The 16,378-nt window shown below is 38.4% G+C and overlaps 1 protein-coding gene across 1 annotated transcript in view; it reads left to right on the top strand.

The window, feature by feature from the left end:
• RP1 (RP1 axonemal microtubule associated) overlaps positions 1-16,378 on the top strand; it is a 175,940-nt gene that overhangs the window by 141,129 nt on the left and 18,433 nt on the right. Inside the window, exon 14 of the mRNA XM_036264024.1 lies at positions 744-920. Within this exon, the coding sequence (XP_036119917.1) occupies positions 744-920 (177 nt within the window). The remainder of the gene's footprint in view (positions 1-743; positions 921-16,378) is intronic.

The raw sequence follows: 16,378 nt of genomic DNA on the forward strand, positions 1-16,378 counted from the left end.
ATCTTAGTTATTATGAAACTCTCTTGTTAGACACATGATTTCACCTGGTATAGGGTCTCAGACTATCTGGACAGTCTTGTTAGCTTCAAACCACCGGTCACTTGTAATGTACTATCAAACACAAGATAGTTTCTTGTCAGTGAATAGCTCTGTTGCTTGTCGACCACACTTAAACAAGGGAACTTTGCCGAGGTTTGTAGTCTTAGTGATATGGGTCAAACCATTCAAGGGGCACCCAACACTCTTTCATTTTCAGGCCCCAATGCCTCTTGGGGGCACTGAGGAGAGATGGGTAAGATCTCAAACAGTACCCCAAGCCAGGAATGTCTTTTGTAGCATAACTTCCTCTCTTTGTTTAGTTTTATAAAGTAAACCCTAGTGTTACATGTGCATTAATTTCAGCTTTGGTGTTAAATAGTCCTGATTTAGGAAGACACAAAGGAAGAAATAAAAAATAAATAATGATAAGGTACATATAAACATCTCATTAAATGATCCTGCCACTGGAATTATTTTCATTGTTACCTAACACTCTACCATGTCAGGAGAAGAAGAAAATTTTTGGGTAAGGACACTGGAAATTATGCTCGGGAATAAAACCAATTGAATTAAGAAACATAAAATTATACAAATAGTTCAAGGGTTCTATACAGTGGAATAAACCTCTACATACATGTAATGTCAAAACATTTTAAATTTATTTTCTATTGTTAATGCAAAAGGCTTCCCCTCTTTTCTTTTAGGCTAGAGGTGAGGCCTCCACTGAGCTGCGGGTGCTTTATCAGCCCAACCACTGTGCACTCCTTGAGTCAGCACGGGTTCGTGGGCTCACAGTTATCTTTGATTCTCATGGCAAAACAGCTGGTGAATCGTCAACGGGCTACGCAAACCTTTCTAAAGAATTTGTGGTTTTTGTCAAGGTAAATGGAGAAAAGTCATTAAAATTGTTATTGCTAAATAGCTACTTTCTTTTGCTCTGTTGAAGAAAACCTCGACTTGAGTCAAAGTGGGGTAATCAGGTATCTTCCCACTAAATGACATTAATGCCTATTACCTTTATTTACCCAGACTGAAAGGCAATAGGGATCATAACAGCAGCAATGAAACTGATGGGAGTAACATCCTATAGACAATTGAAGTTGGAGGTTAGAACTATGGATGTGGGGATTCTTTTTTTTTTTTTTTTCAAAGCATTTTTATTTAATGGGGTTCTCCAAGATAATTTTTGTTATTAATTTATTTTTGTTACAGATGTTTCTCCTCCCCCCCCCCAATGACTTCCTCCTCCCTATCCCCTCCTACTCCGTCCCCAGCTTTGTTGTCTATGTCCATTGGTTATGTATACATGCATTAAGTTCTATGGTATATCCCCCCCCCCCTTCTAAGGAATGTCAGTCTGTACCCTACTTCTATGACTCTGGGTCTATTTTGTTCATCAGTTTGTTTAGTTCATTATATTCCAGAAATAAGTGAGATCATGTGATATTTCTTTCTCTATTTGGCTTGTTTAGCTTAGGACAATACTTTCCAGGTCTCTCCATGTCGTCTCAAAGGATAAGAGATCTTTCTTTCTTACAGCTGCATAGTACTCCATTGTATATATGTGTCACAGCTCTTTTATCCATTTGTCCACTGATGGACACTTGGGCTGCATTCCCACCAGCAGTGTACTAGTGTCCCCTTTTCTCCACACCCTCGCCAACACTTGTGTTTGATGATTTGTTGATGGCAGCCACTCTGACATGTGTGAAGTGATACCTCATAGTTATTTCAATTTGCATCTCTCTCATGCTTAGTTGAGCATTTTTTCATATGTATCTTGGCCATTTATATGTCCTGTTTGAAGGGGTATCTAGTTAGTTCCTCTGCCCATTTTTAAATTGGGTTCTGTCTTCTTTTTGTTGGGTTGTATGAGCACTCTATATATTTTGGAAATTAACTCCTTATCTTATGTATCATTGGCAGTTATGTTTTCCCATATAGTAGGTTCCCTTTGCATTTTGTTTTGTTTTGTTTTGACTTATCTTTATTCATTTTTTTTTTTTTAATCCTCACCCAAGGACACTTTTTCCATTTTTTGTTTGGATAGAGTGGGAGAGAGAGAGAGAGAGAGAGAGAGAGAGAGAGAGAGAGAGAGAGAGAAACAAACATTGACGTGAAAGGGACACATCAAGTGGCTGCCACCTGCACGACCCAACCAGGGCCAGGAACAAACTGTAACTGAGGTACATGCCCCTAGCAGGAACCAAACCCAGGTCTCTCTGGACCACAGGCCCACATTCTAACCACTGAACGAAACCAGCCAGAGCTCTTTATTCTTAAATATATTATAGATGTCCCCCCTTTAATTCCCCATTGATCCCCTCTCCTCCCCAGTGCTGCCCCACTTCTGCCTTCCCGACACTATTGCCAATGTCCATTGGTTATGCATATATGCATTAGAAGTTCTTTGGTTAATCTCATCCCACCCTCCCTCCTTCCTTCCCTTTGAGGTTCTTCAGTCTGACAACCAATTTGTACTTTTTAATTTCTTCATCTTTTTTACCCCTTCCCCCAACCTCCACCCATCTGGCAAGCAACAAAAAGTTATTTGTATCTATGAGTCTGTTTCTGTTCTGCTTGCTCAATATTGTTTGTAGATTCAATTGTTGATATATATGTATTAATTGCCATTTTATTGTTCATATGTTTGTTCTTATTCTCCTTCATGAAGACCCTTCAACGTTTCATATAATACTGGTTTGATGGTGATAAACTCCTTTAGCTTTTTCTTGTCTGAGAAACTCTTGCTATGTCCATCGATTCTAAATGATAGCTTTGTAGGATACAGTAATCGTGGTTGTAGGTCACTGCTTTTCATCACTTTGATCTCTTGCCACTCCTTTCTGGCCTGCAAAGTTTCCTTTGAGAAATCAGCTGACAGTCTTATGGGAGCTCCTTTGTAGGTAACAAACTGTTTTTCTCTTGTAGGTTTTAATATTCTCTCTTTATCTTTAACCTTTGGCATTTTGATGATAATGTGTCTTGGTGTGAACCTCTTTGGGTTCATCTCTGTTGGGCTTCTCTGTGCTTCTTGGACTTGTATGTCTGTTTCCTTCACCAAATTAGGAAAATTTTCTGACATTATTGTTTTAAATATGTTTTCAATTTTTTGTTCTCTCTCTTCTCCTTCTGGCAACCCTATGATGTGAACATTGGCATGCTTGAAGTAATCCCAGAGGCTCCTTACACTATCCTAATCGTTTTGGATATTTTTCTTTTTGCTGTTCTGATTGGGTGTTTTTTGCTTTTTTATATTCCAAATCGATGGTTTGCTTCTTGGCTTTACCTACTCTACTATCGATTCCCTGTAAGTTATTCTTCATTTCAGTTAGTGCATTCTTTGATGCTGCCTGGTCCTTTTTTATGTTGTTGATGTTCTCACTAAGTTCCTTGAAGGTCTCCATAAGTTTCTTGAACGTCTCACTAAGTCCCTTGAATATCTCACCAAGTTCCTTGAGCAACCTTATAACCTGCTTTCTGAACCCTGCATCTGATGAATTGCTTATCTCCATTTTGTAAATCAGAATTTGTATACACTTGTTCTCATCTATCTGGTAAGCTGAAGCAGGTGGGGATCTATTTCACTGGTAAACAGGCTCATTCACACACTCTAGGAAACTGCGGCTAAGCAGACTTAATCTTCCAAATGGACAGGAATATCTTCCCTGAGGTACTCTCTTTTGCATTTTGATGCTTGTTTCTTTTGCTGTGCAGAAACTTTTTAGTTTGATGTAGCCCCATGCATTAATTGTTTTCTTTGTTTCTCTTCCTTAGGCATTGTATCAGTGAAAATTCTGCTGTGTGTGATATCTGAAATTTTGTTACCTACATTTTTTTCTAGGATTTTTTATGAATTCACCAGTCACATTTAAATCTTTTATCCATTTTGAGTTTATTCTCATATATGATGTAAGTTGGTGGTCTAGTTTCATTTTTTTTGGATGCATTTGTCCAATTTTCTCAACACCATTTATTGGAGAGGTTGTCTTTCCTCCATTGTATGTTCTTGCCACCTTTGTTAAATATTAATTGAGCATAATGTCTTGTGCCAACTTCCAAGTTCTCTGTTCTCTTCCATTGCTCTATATGCCTGTTTTGTGCTAGTACCAACCTGTTTTGATTACAATGGCTTTGTAGTATAACCTGATATCGGGTATTGTGATCCCTCCTACTTTGTCCTTCATTTTCAAGATTGCTGTGGCTATTCAGGGAGAACTGTACTAATTTTTAATCCAGGGAAGTGTAAATCAACTGTGAAGTTAGAGAGAACAGTTCATACACCGCTTTCACTACTAATACAAACTTTAGAGCTCAGGGGTCCTTAAGTCTACTAGAACTCACTGATCTCTGTTATACTCATGGTTAAGGTTTATTACAGAGAAGGATAACAGATTAAAATAAGCTGAGGCAATAGATACATAGGGCAGAGTCTAGAAAAAGTACCAAACTTTGTCCTCTTCCCATGGAGTCAAGACAATACTTTCTCAACATTGAAATGTAACCATATGCATGGAGCATTGCCAATGAGGGAAGAAAACTCACCTGATCCTTAGTGCCGAGAGTCGTTAAGGGGGTTCCATTATTTAGGGAATTCGTGTAGCTGGTTTCAGTCTCCAGTCTCTCAGGAAGTCAACTAGCACCTTGTGACTCAAAGTTCCTACCCTAAATCACATTTTTACTATAGACCCTCAAATAAATAAGAACTCTCCTATCAGGCATTATGTCAAGTTTCAAGATTAACTTTCTGAAGGCCAGGGAAAACCTCTGTGTAATGTTAAATTCTTTACCACCAAACTTCCTTCAGCAGGGTAGGAAAATATCCATCACATTTAACCCAGTGTTGAGTATGGATCCTAAAAAAACAACAACAAAAAAACCTGACAATTTTCTAGAGAAATAAATATATAATTTCAGCTTTATTTGTTTACTTATTTATTTATTAATCCTCACCCATGAATATTTTTCTACTGATTTGTTAGACAGAGTGAAAGGGAGAGAGAGAAAGAGAGAAACGTTGATGTGAGAGAGACACATCAACTGACTGTCTACTGCATGATCCTGACTCTTACTGGGCCTGGGGATGGAACCTGCAACCAGTCACGTGCCCTTGACCAGGAATGGAACCCATGACCCTTTAGTCCACAGGCCAATGCTTTAAGTATATATTTGATTCAGTTTTCTAAAGTGTTAATTTCTGATTCCAAAATAGCAGTGGAGTGAACAGAAGCTACACAGACCATCACCCAGGACCAAACTGGAATTACAACTAAAATAAAGACAAATCATTGAGAAGACTAACAGAAAAGCAGCTGGAGAGGACCCATATAACCAGGGACAGAAAAAAGGACACTAAATCGACCCTGGTAGAAACTGTAGAGGTGCAAGAGGGTGGGCTGGGACAGCAGTTGTTTTATCTTTGAGCAGCTCACTCAGGGTTAAAATCCCAATCTGACTCCACAGCACAGAGGGTTGGAACAGAGCACTAAATTAGCAACAGCCACTCATCTTGGGCTTCAGCAGAGGGAGGGGATATTGGACTACAACTGTGTGAAGAGACTCAGGATTTGGAGGGTACTGGGAGTTTTGTGCTGAGTCACTCCCTCATGGGACAGTAGCCATCTTACTCAAAGAGCCCCAGAGCCCAGGAAGAGGCAACAGTCACTCATTCAGGAATTTAACACCACCTAGCCAGGCCAGAGAATTGCAAATTGAGGCTCATTAACAACAAGCAAGCATTTGCTTGCCCCACCCTCTGGAAAACCTTTTACCCTGAACACCGGAGGGAATTTTGCATTCAGTTAAAGTCTACAACCCAAGCCTCATCAAGTAACTGAAACTAACAGACTCCAGGCAAAAAGCTACAGGATAACTGAACCTTTTCTGCATTTGCAAATATACCCAAGAAAGTAAGACTTGAAAGGGGTGTTCAACGTGGGTCCTTCCACACTCATCCAAACCCAGTAGAGGTAGCCACAACCAGCAGAATACCAACACCCACAGGGAAAATTTGGCAGGCTCAAAAACCTACTGAGACAGCCAAAATGGTGAAACAAAGAAACAAATCCAAGATGAAAGAACAAGATAATTTAACTGAAGATGAAATAAATGAAAGGGAATTGAGCAATATATCGGGGGGGGGGGGGAGTTCAGAATAATAATCATGAGGATGCTCAATCGCATGAGTAAAGATATGGAAGCATTGAAAACTAACCAATTAGAAATAAAGAATGACATAGCAGAAATAAAGAACACATTGGAAGAAATAACCAGAAGAGTAGAGGGGGCTGAGGATCAGATCAGTGAATTAGAAGACAGGGTAGAAAAAAATTGCTCAATCAGAAAATCAAAAAGATAAAACAATTAAAAAACAGGAAGACAGCATAAGAGAACTGTGGGACAATATGAAATGTAACAACTTCCACATCATAGGGAATCCAGAAAAAGAAGAAAATGAGCAAAGGTTACAGAACATATTTGAAGAACTAGTGACAGAAGACTTCCCTACCTTGGTGAAGGAAAAAGGCATACAAGTACAATAAGCACAGAGAGACACAAATAAGAAAAATCCAAACTGGCCCACACCAAGACACAATAATTTAAATACAAAAATTTAAAGACAAAGAGAGAATCCTAAAGGCAGCAAGAGATAAACAACAGGTTACCTACAAAGGAACCCCCACATGGCTATCAGCTGACTTCTCAACAGAAACACTACAGGCCAGAATGGAATGGCATGAAGTAATCAAGGTCATGAAAAACAAGGATCTGAATGAAAAACTACTCTATCCAGTAAAGCTATCATTCAAAACAGAAAGTGAAATAAAGAGCTTCCCAGAAAAAAAAAGGCTAAGGGAATATATTAGCACCAAAGCAGGACTGCAAAAATGTTAAAAGGACTGCTGTAATTAGTAGAAAAAATAGGAAGAAAAATATAACCACAATAAACAAAAATGGCAATAAACGAGTAAACATCAGTAATAACTTAAATATAAATGGATTAAATGCTCTGATCTAAAGACATTCAGTAGCTGATTGGATAAGAAAGCATGACTCATATATATGTTGTTTACAAAAGACCTGCCTCACAACAAAAGATTCACATAGTTTGAAAGTTAAGGATGGAAAAAAATCTTCCAAGCAAAGGGAAAGGAAAAAAGAGCTGGGGTAGCAATACTCATATCTGATAAAATAGAATTCAAATTAAGGCCATAACTAGAGACAAAGAAGGTCACTACATAATATTGAAAGGATCTATCCAACAGGAAGATACAAACTTGGTAAACATATATGCACCCAAGAGAGGAGCACCAAAATACATTTTAAAAACTTCAGAAGGAATTAAGAGGAGAAATTGACAGCAATACAATCATAGCACAGGACTTCAACACTGCACTGACATCACTGGACAGACCCTCTAGGCAAAAAATTAACAAGGATACAGAGACTCTAAATGATGCACTAAATCAAATGAATTTAATAGATATATCTACAGAGAATTACATCCCAAACCTACAGAATTCACATCTTCTCAAGTTCACATGGGACAGCCTCAAAGCTAGGCCACATGTCAGGACACAAATAAATCTCTACAAGTTCAAGAATATTGAAATCATATGAAGCATTTTCTCAGATCATAGTGGCATAAAACTAGTAATCAATTACTGCAAAAACATTCAAACACATGGAGGCTAAATAGCATGTTATTAAACAATGAATCGGTAACCAAAGAGATCAAGGAAGCCCTGGCCGGTTTGGCTCAGCGGTTAGAGCGTTGGCTGTGGTCCAGAGAGACCCAGGTTCGGTTCCCGCTAAGGGCATGTACCTTGGTTGCAGTTTGTCCCCCGCCCTTGTTGGGTTGTGCGGGTGGCAGCCACTCGATGTATCCCTTTCACATCGATGTTTCTCTCTCTCTCCCTCTCTCCCACTCTATCTGAAGAAAACAAACAAGAAAAAGAGATCAAGGAAGAAATTTAAAAATATCCGAAAACTAATGCAAACGAACACACAACAACACAAAATCTATGGGACACAGCTAAAGCAGTTCAGAGGGGGAAGTTCCTAGCTCTCCAAGCCTACCTCAGGAAACAAGAAAAAATTATAATTGACTTTCTAACCTCACAACTTGAAGAACTAGAAAGCAAACAAGAAGAAAAACCCAGAGTAGAAAGAAAGGAATAGTAAAAATCAGAGCATAAATAAACAACATAGAGACTAAAAAAAAAAAAAAAAAAAAAATATTCAAAAGATCAGTGAAACAAAGAGCTGTTTGTTTTTTTTTTAAAGATAAACAAGATTGGTGGATCCTTAGCTAGAGTCACCCAGAAACAAAGAGAAAGTACCCAAATAAACAAAATCAGAAATGAAACAAAAACAGGAGAAGTAACAACTGACACCACAGAAATACAAAAAATTGTTAACAAATACTATGAACAATTATACACCAACAAATGAGACAATCTAGGCGAAATGGACAAATACCTAGAACTACATAGTCTCCCAAAACTTAACCAGGAAGAGATAGAAAACCTGAACAGACCAATAACAACTATAACCACTAAGGAAATTGAAGAGGTAATCAAGAATCTCCAAGCAAACAATAGCCTGGGCCCAGAAGGCTTCACGGAGGAGTTTCACTGAACATTCAAAGAACCCATTCTCCTCAAACTATTTCAAAAAATTCAAGAAGAAGGAAGACTTGAGACCAGCATAATTCTAATTTCAAAAATAGATAAAGACACTACAAATAAAGAAAACTATAGGCCAATATGCCTGATGAACATGGCTGCAAAATCCTTTACAAAATATTAGCGAATCAGATCCAGCAATACATTAAAAAAATTAATCACCATGTCCAAGTGGGATTCATCCCAGGAATGCAAAGCTGGTACAATTAACCAAAGCAATAAATGTGATACACCACATAAAAAAATGAAAGATAAAAACCATATGATCATATAAATAGATGCTGAAGAAGCATTTGAAAAAATCTAGCACCCATTTCTGATAACAATGCTGAGCAATGTGGAAATAGAGGGATCATATCTTGACATAATCAAGAACATATATAAAAAACCTATAGCCAACATTATACTCAATGGGCAAAAACTAAAAGCATTTCCCTTAAGAACAGCAACATGACAGGGATGCTAACTTCCACCACTCTTATTTAATATAGTACTGGAAGTCTTAGCCACTACAATTACATATGAAGAAAACATAAAAGGGATCCAAATTGGAAAGGAGGAAGTGAAACTCATTATTTGCAGATGACAGGATATTGTATATAGAAAACCCTAAATACTCCATCAAAAATATACTAGATTTAATAAACAAATTTGTCAAAGTTGCAGGATTCAAAATTAACAAGAAATCGACGGCATTCTGATACACCAATAATCAACTCACAGAAAGAGAAAATAAACAAAAATCCCATTTACCATTGCTGCAAATAAAATTAAGATACCTAGGAATAAACTTAACCAAAGAAGTAAAAGACCTATTCACAGAAAACTACGGACATTGAAAAAGAAATAGAGGAAGATACAAAAAAAGTGGAAGATTATACCTTGTTCATGGAATGGAAGAATTAACATCATTAAAATGTTCATACTTCCCAAAGCAATCTATAAATTCAATGCAATTTCCATATAAATACCAATGACATATTTCACAAACTAGAACAAAAACTTCAAAAGTTTATATGGAACCAAAAAAGACCCCAAATAGCCACAGCAATCTCGAAAGAGAATTGCAAAATAGAAGGGATCACAATACCAGATTTCAGGTTATACTACAAAGCCACTGTAATCAAAACAGCTTGGTGCTAGTACAGGAACAGGCATATAAATCAATGGAACAGAACAGAGAACCCAGAAATTGACCCAAGACATTATGCTCAATTAATATTTGACAAAGGTGGAAATAACATACAATGGAGTAGAGACAACCTCTTTAATAAATGGTATTAGGAAAATTGGACAGCTACATGCAAAAATATGAAACTAGGCCATCAACTTACACCATACACAAGAATAAACTCAAAATGGATAAAAGACTTAAATTTGACTGGTGAATCCATAAAAATCCTAGAAGAAAATGGAGGCAAAAAAATTTCTGATATCACATGCAGCCAAATTTTTACTGATACAACCCCTAAGGCAAGAGAAGGGTTGTAGGTGGGAAGGATGAGATAAACCAAAAAACTTATATGCATGTATGTAACCAATGGACAAAGGATCTTTCTTACAGCTGCATAGTACTCCATTGTGTATATGTACCACAGCTTTTTTTTTATCCATTCATCTACTGATGGATACTTGGGCTGTTTCCAGATCTTAGCTATTGTACATAGTGCTGCTACAAACATGGGGGTACATATATTCTTTCTGATTGGTGTTTCAGGCTTCTTAAGGTATATTCTTAGAAGTGGGATCACTGGGTCAAATGGAAGTTCAATTTTTAATTTTTTGAGGTGACACCATATTGTTTTCCATAGTGGCTGCACCTGTCTGCATTCCCACCAGCAGTGTACTAGGGTCCCCTTTTCTCCACACCCTCGCCAACACTTGTTGTTTGATGATTTGTTGGTGGCAGCCATTCTGACAGGTGTGAGGTGATACCTCATTGTTGTTTTAATTTGCATCTCTCTGATGATTAGTGATGTTGAGCATTTCTTCATATGTCTCTTAGCCATTTGTATGTCCTGTTTGGAGAGGTGTCTATTTAGTTCCTCTGCCCATTTTTTAATTGGATTCTTTGTCTTCCTTTTGTGGAGTTGTATGAGCACTCTCTATATATTGGAAATTAACCCCTTATCTGATATATCATTGGCAGTTATACTCTCCCTACAGTGGGTAGCCTTTCCGTTTTGATGATCATATCTTTCGCTGTGCAGAAACTTTTGAGTTTGATGTAGTCCCATGTATTCATTTTCTCCTTTGTTTCTATTGCCTTAGGTGATGTATCAGTAAAAATTCTGCTGCATATGATGTCTGAAATTTTGTTGCCTACAGTTTCTTCTGGGATTTTTATGGATTCATGAGTCACATTTAAGTCTTTTATCCATTTTGAGTTTATTCTTGTGTAGGGTGTAAGTTGATGGTCTAGTTTCATTTTTCTGCAAGTGGCTGTCCAATTTTCCCAGCACAATTTATTAAAGAGGCTGTCGTTACTCCACTGTATTATCTGGCCACCTTTGTCAAATATTAATTGAGCATATTGCCCTGGGTCCATTTCTGGGTTCTCTGTTCTGTTCCACTGGTCTATATGCCTGTTCTTGTGCCAGTACCAGACTGTTTTGATTACAGCGTCTTTGTAGTATAACCTGAAATCTGGTAATGTGATTCCTCCAACTTTGTTCTTCCTTTTCAAGATTGCTGTGGCTATTTGAGTCTTTTTTGGTTCCATATGAACTTTTGAAGTACTTGTTCTAATTCTGTGAAGTATGCCATTGGTATTTTGATGGGGACTGCATTGAATCTATAGATTGCTTTGGATAATATGGACATTTTAATGATGTTAATTCTTCCAATCCATGAACAGGGTATGTGCTTCCACTTTTTTATATCTTCCTCTATTTATTTCTTTAATGACCTGTAGTTTTCTGCAAATAGGTCCTTTATTTCTTTGGTTAAGTTTATTCCTAGGTATCTTAATTTTTTTGCTGCAATTTTAAATGGGATTGTTTTCTTAGTTTCTCTCTCTGTGGGTTCATCATTGGTGTATAAGAATGCCATCAATTTCTTGACGTTAATTTTGTATCCTGCTACTTTGCTAAATTCATTTATTAAGTCTAGTAAATTTTTGATGGAGTCTTTGGGGTTTTTTACGTATAGTATCATGTCATCTGCAAATAATGACAATTTCACTTCCTCCTTTCCAATTTGGATCCCTTTTATTTTTTCTTCCTGTCTGATTGCTGTGGCTAAGACTTCCAGTACTATGTTAAATAAGAGTGGCGAAAGTGGACATCTTTGCCTTGTTCCTGTTCTTAAGGGAAATGCTTTTAATTTTTGCCCATTGAGTATGATGTTGGCTGTAGGTCTTTCATATATGGCCTTTATTATGTCGAGATATGATCCCTCTATTTCCACATTGCTGAGCCTTTTTATTAGAAATGGATGTTGGATTTTGTCTAAGGCTTTTGCGGCATTTATTGATATGATAATGTGGTTTTTATTTTTCATTTTATTTATGTGGGGTATCATGTTTATTGATTTGTGAATATTGTACCTGCCTTGCATCCCTGGGATGAATCCCATTTGGTAATGGTGGATAAGTTTTTTGGTGTATTGCTGGATTTGATTTGCTCGTATTTTGTTCAGGATTTTGGCATCTATGTTCATCAGGGATATTGCCCTGTAGTTTTCTTTCTTTGTAGTGTCTTTTTCTGGTTTTGGAATTAGAATTATGCTGGCTTCATAAAACGAGTTTGGAAGTCTTCCTTCTTCTTGAATTTTCTGAAATAGTTTGAGGAGAATGGGTGTTAGTTCTTCTTTGAATGTTTGATAAAACTCCCCTGTGAAGCCATTCGGGCCTGGGCTTTTGTTTACTGGAAGAGTCTTGATTACATCTTCAATTTCTTCTGTTGTTATTGGTTTGTTCAGATTTTCTATCTCTTCCTGGTCCAGTTTTGGGAGACCATGTGTTTCTAGAAATTTGTCCATTTTACTTAGATTGTCGAATTTGATGACATATAATTATTCATAGTAGTTGTTAATGATCTTTTGTATTTCTGTGTTTTTCATTGTAACTTCTCCTCTTTCATTTCTAATTTTGTGTATTTGGGTTCTCTCTCTTTGTTTCTTGGTGTGTCTAGCTAAGGGTCTATCAATCTTGTTTATCTTTTCGAAAAACCATCTCTTTGTTTCATTGATCCTTTGAATTGTTTTTTTGGTCTCTATGTCATTTATTTCTGCTCTGATCTTTACTATTTCCTTCCTTCTACTTGCTCTGGGGTTTTCTTTTTGATTGATCTCTAGTTCTTTTAGTTGTGAGGTTAGTCTATTAGAGATTTTTCTTGTTTTTGGAGGTAGGCCTGTAGTGCTATGGACTTCCCTCTCAAAACTGCTTTCGCTGCTTCCCATAGATTTTGTGTTGTTGTGTGTTCATTTTCATTGGTTTCCAGGAAGTTTTTGATTTCTTTCTTGATCTCCTCGGTGACCCATTCATTGTTTAATAACATGCTATATAGTTTCCATACGTTGAAATATCTTTGTATGTTGTTGTTGCAATTGATTTCTAGTTTCATGCCATTGTGATCCGAGAAGATGCTTGATATGATTTCAATCTTCTTGAACTTGTAGAGACTTAGTTTGTGCCCCAACCTGTGGCCTATCTTTGAGAATGTCCCATGTGCACTTGAGAAGAATTTGAATTCTGTAGGTTTGGGGTGTAATTTTCTGTAGATATCTATTAAATTCATTTGGTATAATGCTTCATTTAGAGTCTCTATTTTCTTGCTAATTTTTTGTCTATAGGATCTATCCAGTGATGTGAGCGGGGTGTTGAAGTCCCCTGCTATGATTGTATAGCTTTTGATTTCTCCTTTGAAGTCCTCCAGAAGATTTTAAATATATTTTGATGCTCCTATATTGGGTGCATAAATGTTCATCAAGGTTATATCTTCCTGTTGGATAGATCCTCTCAATATTATGTAGTGGCCTTCTTTGTCTCTAGGTATGGCCTTCATTTTGAAATCTATTTTATCAGATATGAGTATTGCTACCCCAGCTTTTTCTTTTTTTTCTTTCAATTTGCTTGAAAGAGTTTTTCCATCCTTCAATTTCAACCTATGTGAGTCTTTTGTTGTGAGGTCGGTCTCTTGTAAACAACATAAAGATGAGTCATGCTTTCTTATTCAATCAACTACTCTGCGTTTTTATGGGAGCATTCAATCCATTTACATTTAAGGTGATTATTGATATGTTTATTTATTTCCATTTTTGTTTAGTGTGGTTCTATTTTTCTTCCCATGTCTCCTGTTAATTACAGCAGTCCTTTTAATATTTCTTGCAGTGCTGGTTTGGTTTAATGTATTCCCTTAGCCTTTTTTTTTGTCTGGGAAGCTCTTTATTTGACCTTCTATTTTGAATGATAGCCTTGCTGGGTAGAGTAGTCTTAGATTCAGAGTCTTGCTTTTCACATCATTGATTACTTCATGCCATTCCCTTCTCGCCTGTAGTGTTTCTTGTGAGAAGTCAGCTGAGAGCCTTATGGGGTTTCCTGTGTAGGTAACCTGTTGCTTATCTGTTGCTGCTTTTAGGATTCTCTCTTTGTCTTTAATTTTTGGTATTTTAATTAGTATGTGTCTTGGCGTGGGCCTGTTTGGGTTCTTTTTTCTTGGGGCTCTCTGTGCTTTTAGAACTTGAATGCTTTCTTCCTTCACCAAAATAGGGAAGTTTTCTGTCACTGTTTCTTTGAATATATTCTCTATCCCTTGCTCATTTTCTTCTTCTTTGGGGACTCCTATTATGCAAATATTTATGTTTCCAGTTGTCCCACAGTTCTCTTAAGCAGTCTTCCTGTTTTTTAATTGTTTTTTTTTCCCCTTTGGTTTTCTGATTGGTTGATTTTTTCTACCCTGTCTTTTAATTCACTGATCCGGTCCTCAGCTTCCTCTACTCTGCTTTTAAGGCCTTCCAATGTGTTTTTCATTTCTGATATGTCAGAGGTTTTTAATTTCCAATTGGCTGATTTTCATCATCTCTATGTCCTTACACATGTTGTTGAGCTTCCTCAAGATCATGGCTCTGAATTCTAGTTCTGTTAACTTGCTTAACTGCACCTCATTTATCTCATCTTTGGTAGAGGACTATTGTTCTTTTGTTTCTGTTTTTCACCAGTTTGGCTATCACAGTAGGCTTTGGAGTCTGCCAAATTTTCCCTGTGGGTGTTGGTGTTATGCTGTTTGTGGCTTCCTCTCCTGGGTTTGGATGGGGCAGGGAGGTCCCACTTTAAACACCACTGTCAAATCTTAATTTTCCTGCTTAGTGTTGCTAGCCCAGGGAATGGTAGTTATCCTCTAGCTTTTTTTGCCTGGAGGCTATTAGTAGTGGTCACCTGAAGAATCTTGGTTTCTGAGTTGCCTGAAAAACTCCCTCAGGTGCTCAGTGTAAGAGGATTTCCCGAGGGTGGGGCAGATGCTGGTTGTTAATGGGCCTCAATTAGCATTTCAATGGCCCCCAGGTGGGGTTGAATCTCCTAGGGAGGGGTGCCGCCTCACCCCAGGGCCCTGGGTAGGAGTAAGATGACCACAGTCCTGCGTGGCTGCACTCAGCAAAAGCTCTGAGCACCCTCCAAATTCCAAGAGTCCCCACACAGTTCCAGTCCAGTCTGCCTTCCCTCTGCCGGAGCCCAAGGTGAGTGGCTGCTGCCAATTTAGTCTCTGTCCGGACTCTGCGTCGTGGAGCTGCCTGGGACTTTTAACCCGAGGGCACTGCTCCCAGCCAAGGGTGGCCGAGTCTGTGGCACCAGCCGAGGGTGTAGCACTCAGCCGAGGCCACAGGACCCAGCCGTGGTCTCTGGACGCAGCCGAGGTAGCAGCAGCTTCCAGCTGAGTCCCGTGGTCCCAGCCGTGTTTGCTGATCCCAGCCCAGGCCGCTGCGGACCATGGGCTCCCGGCCCCTTCTCGCGTCCTCACAAGCCTACCAGGATTGAGTCAGTGTCCCTGGTTATGTGGTCTTCCAAGCTGCCTTTCGGTTGCCCCTTCCTGACGATTTGTCTTTATTTTCATTGTAAATCCAGTTTGGTCCTGGGAGATGGTCTGTGTAGCTTCCATTCACTCCACTGCCATTTTTTACCTCCTAAAACTACTTTTAATAGTGATTGTTTCCCAGCCGGTGTGGCTCATTGTTTGAGCATCAACCCATGCACCAAGAGATCGCTGGTTTAATTCCCAGTCAGGGCACATGCTCAGGTTGTGGGCCCAGTCCCCAGTTAGGGTATGAAGGAGGAGGCTAGTCAGTGTTCTCTCTCATTGATGTTTCTATCTCTCTCTCCTTCTCCCTTCCTTTCTCTCTAAAAATCAATAAAGAAAAAAAAAATTAAATAGTGATTGTAAATTTATTAAGGGAAGTGTCTGTGTTTATTATCTTTTTTTTAATCCTCATCTAAGGATAGTTTTGCATTTATTCTCAGACAGAGCTGGAGGGAGAGTGGGAGGAAGAGAGAGATATCGATGTGAGAGAGACTCATCGACTGGTTGCCACCCACACGACCCCAACTGGGGCTGGAGACAAACTGCAAAAGGTATGTGCTCTTAGCAGGAACTGAACCTGGGACTCTCTGGTCGATGGGCCGATGGTCTAACCGCTGAACCAAACTGTCCAAGGCTGTA

Source organism: Molossus molossus, unplaced genomic scaffold (genome assembly GCF_014108415.1).
Source record: "Molossus molossus isolate mMolMol1 unplaced genomic scaffold, mMolMol1.p scaffold_m16_p_16, whole genome shotgun sequence".
Taxonomy (NCBI): domain Eukaryota; kingdom Metazoa; phylum Chordata; class Mammalia; order Chiroptera; family Molossidae; genus Molossus; species Molossus molossus.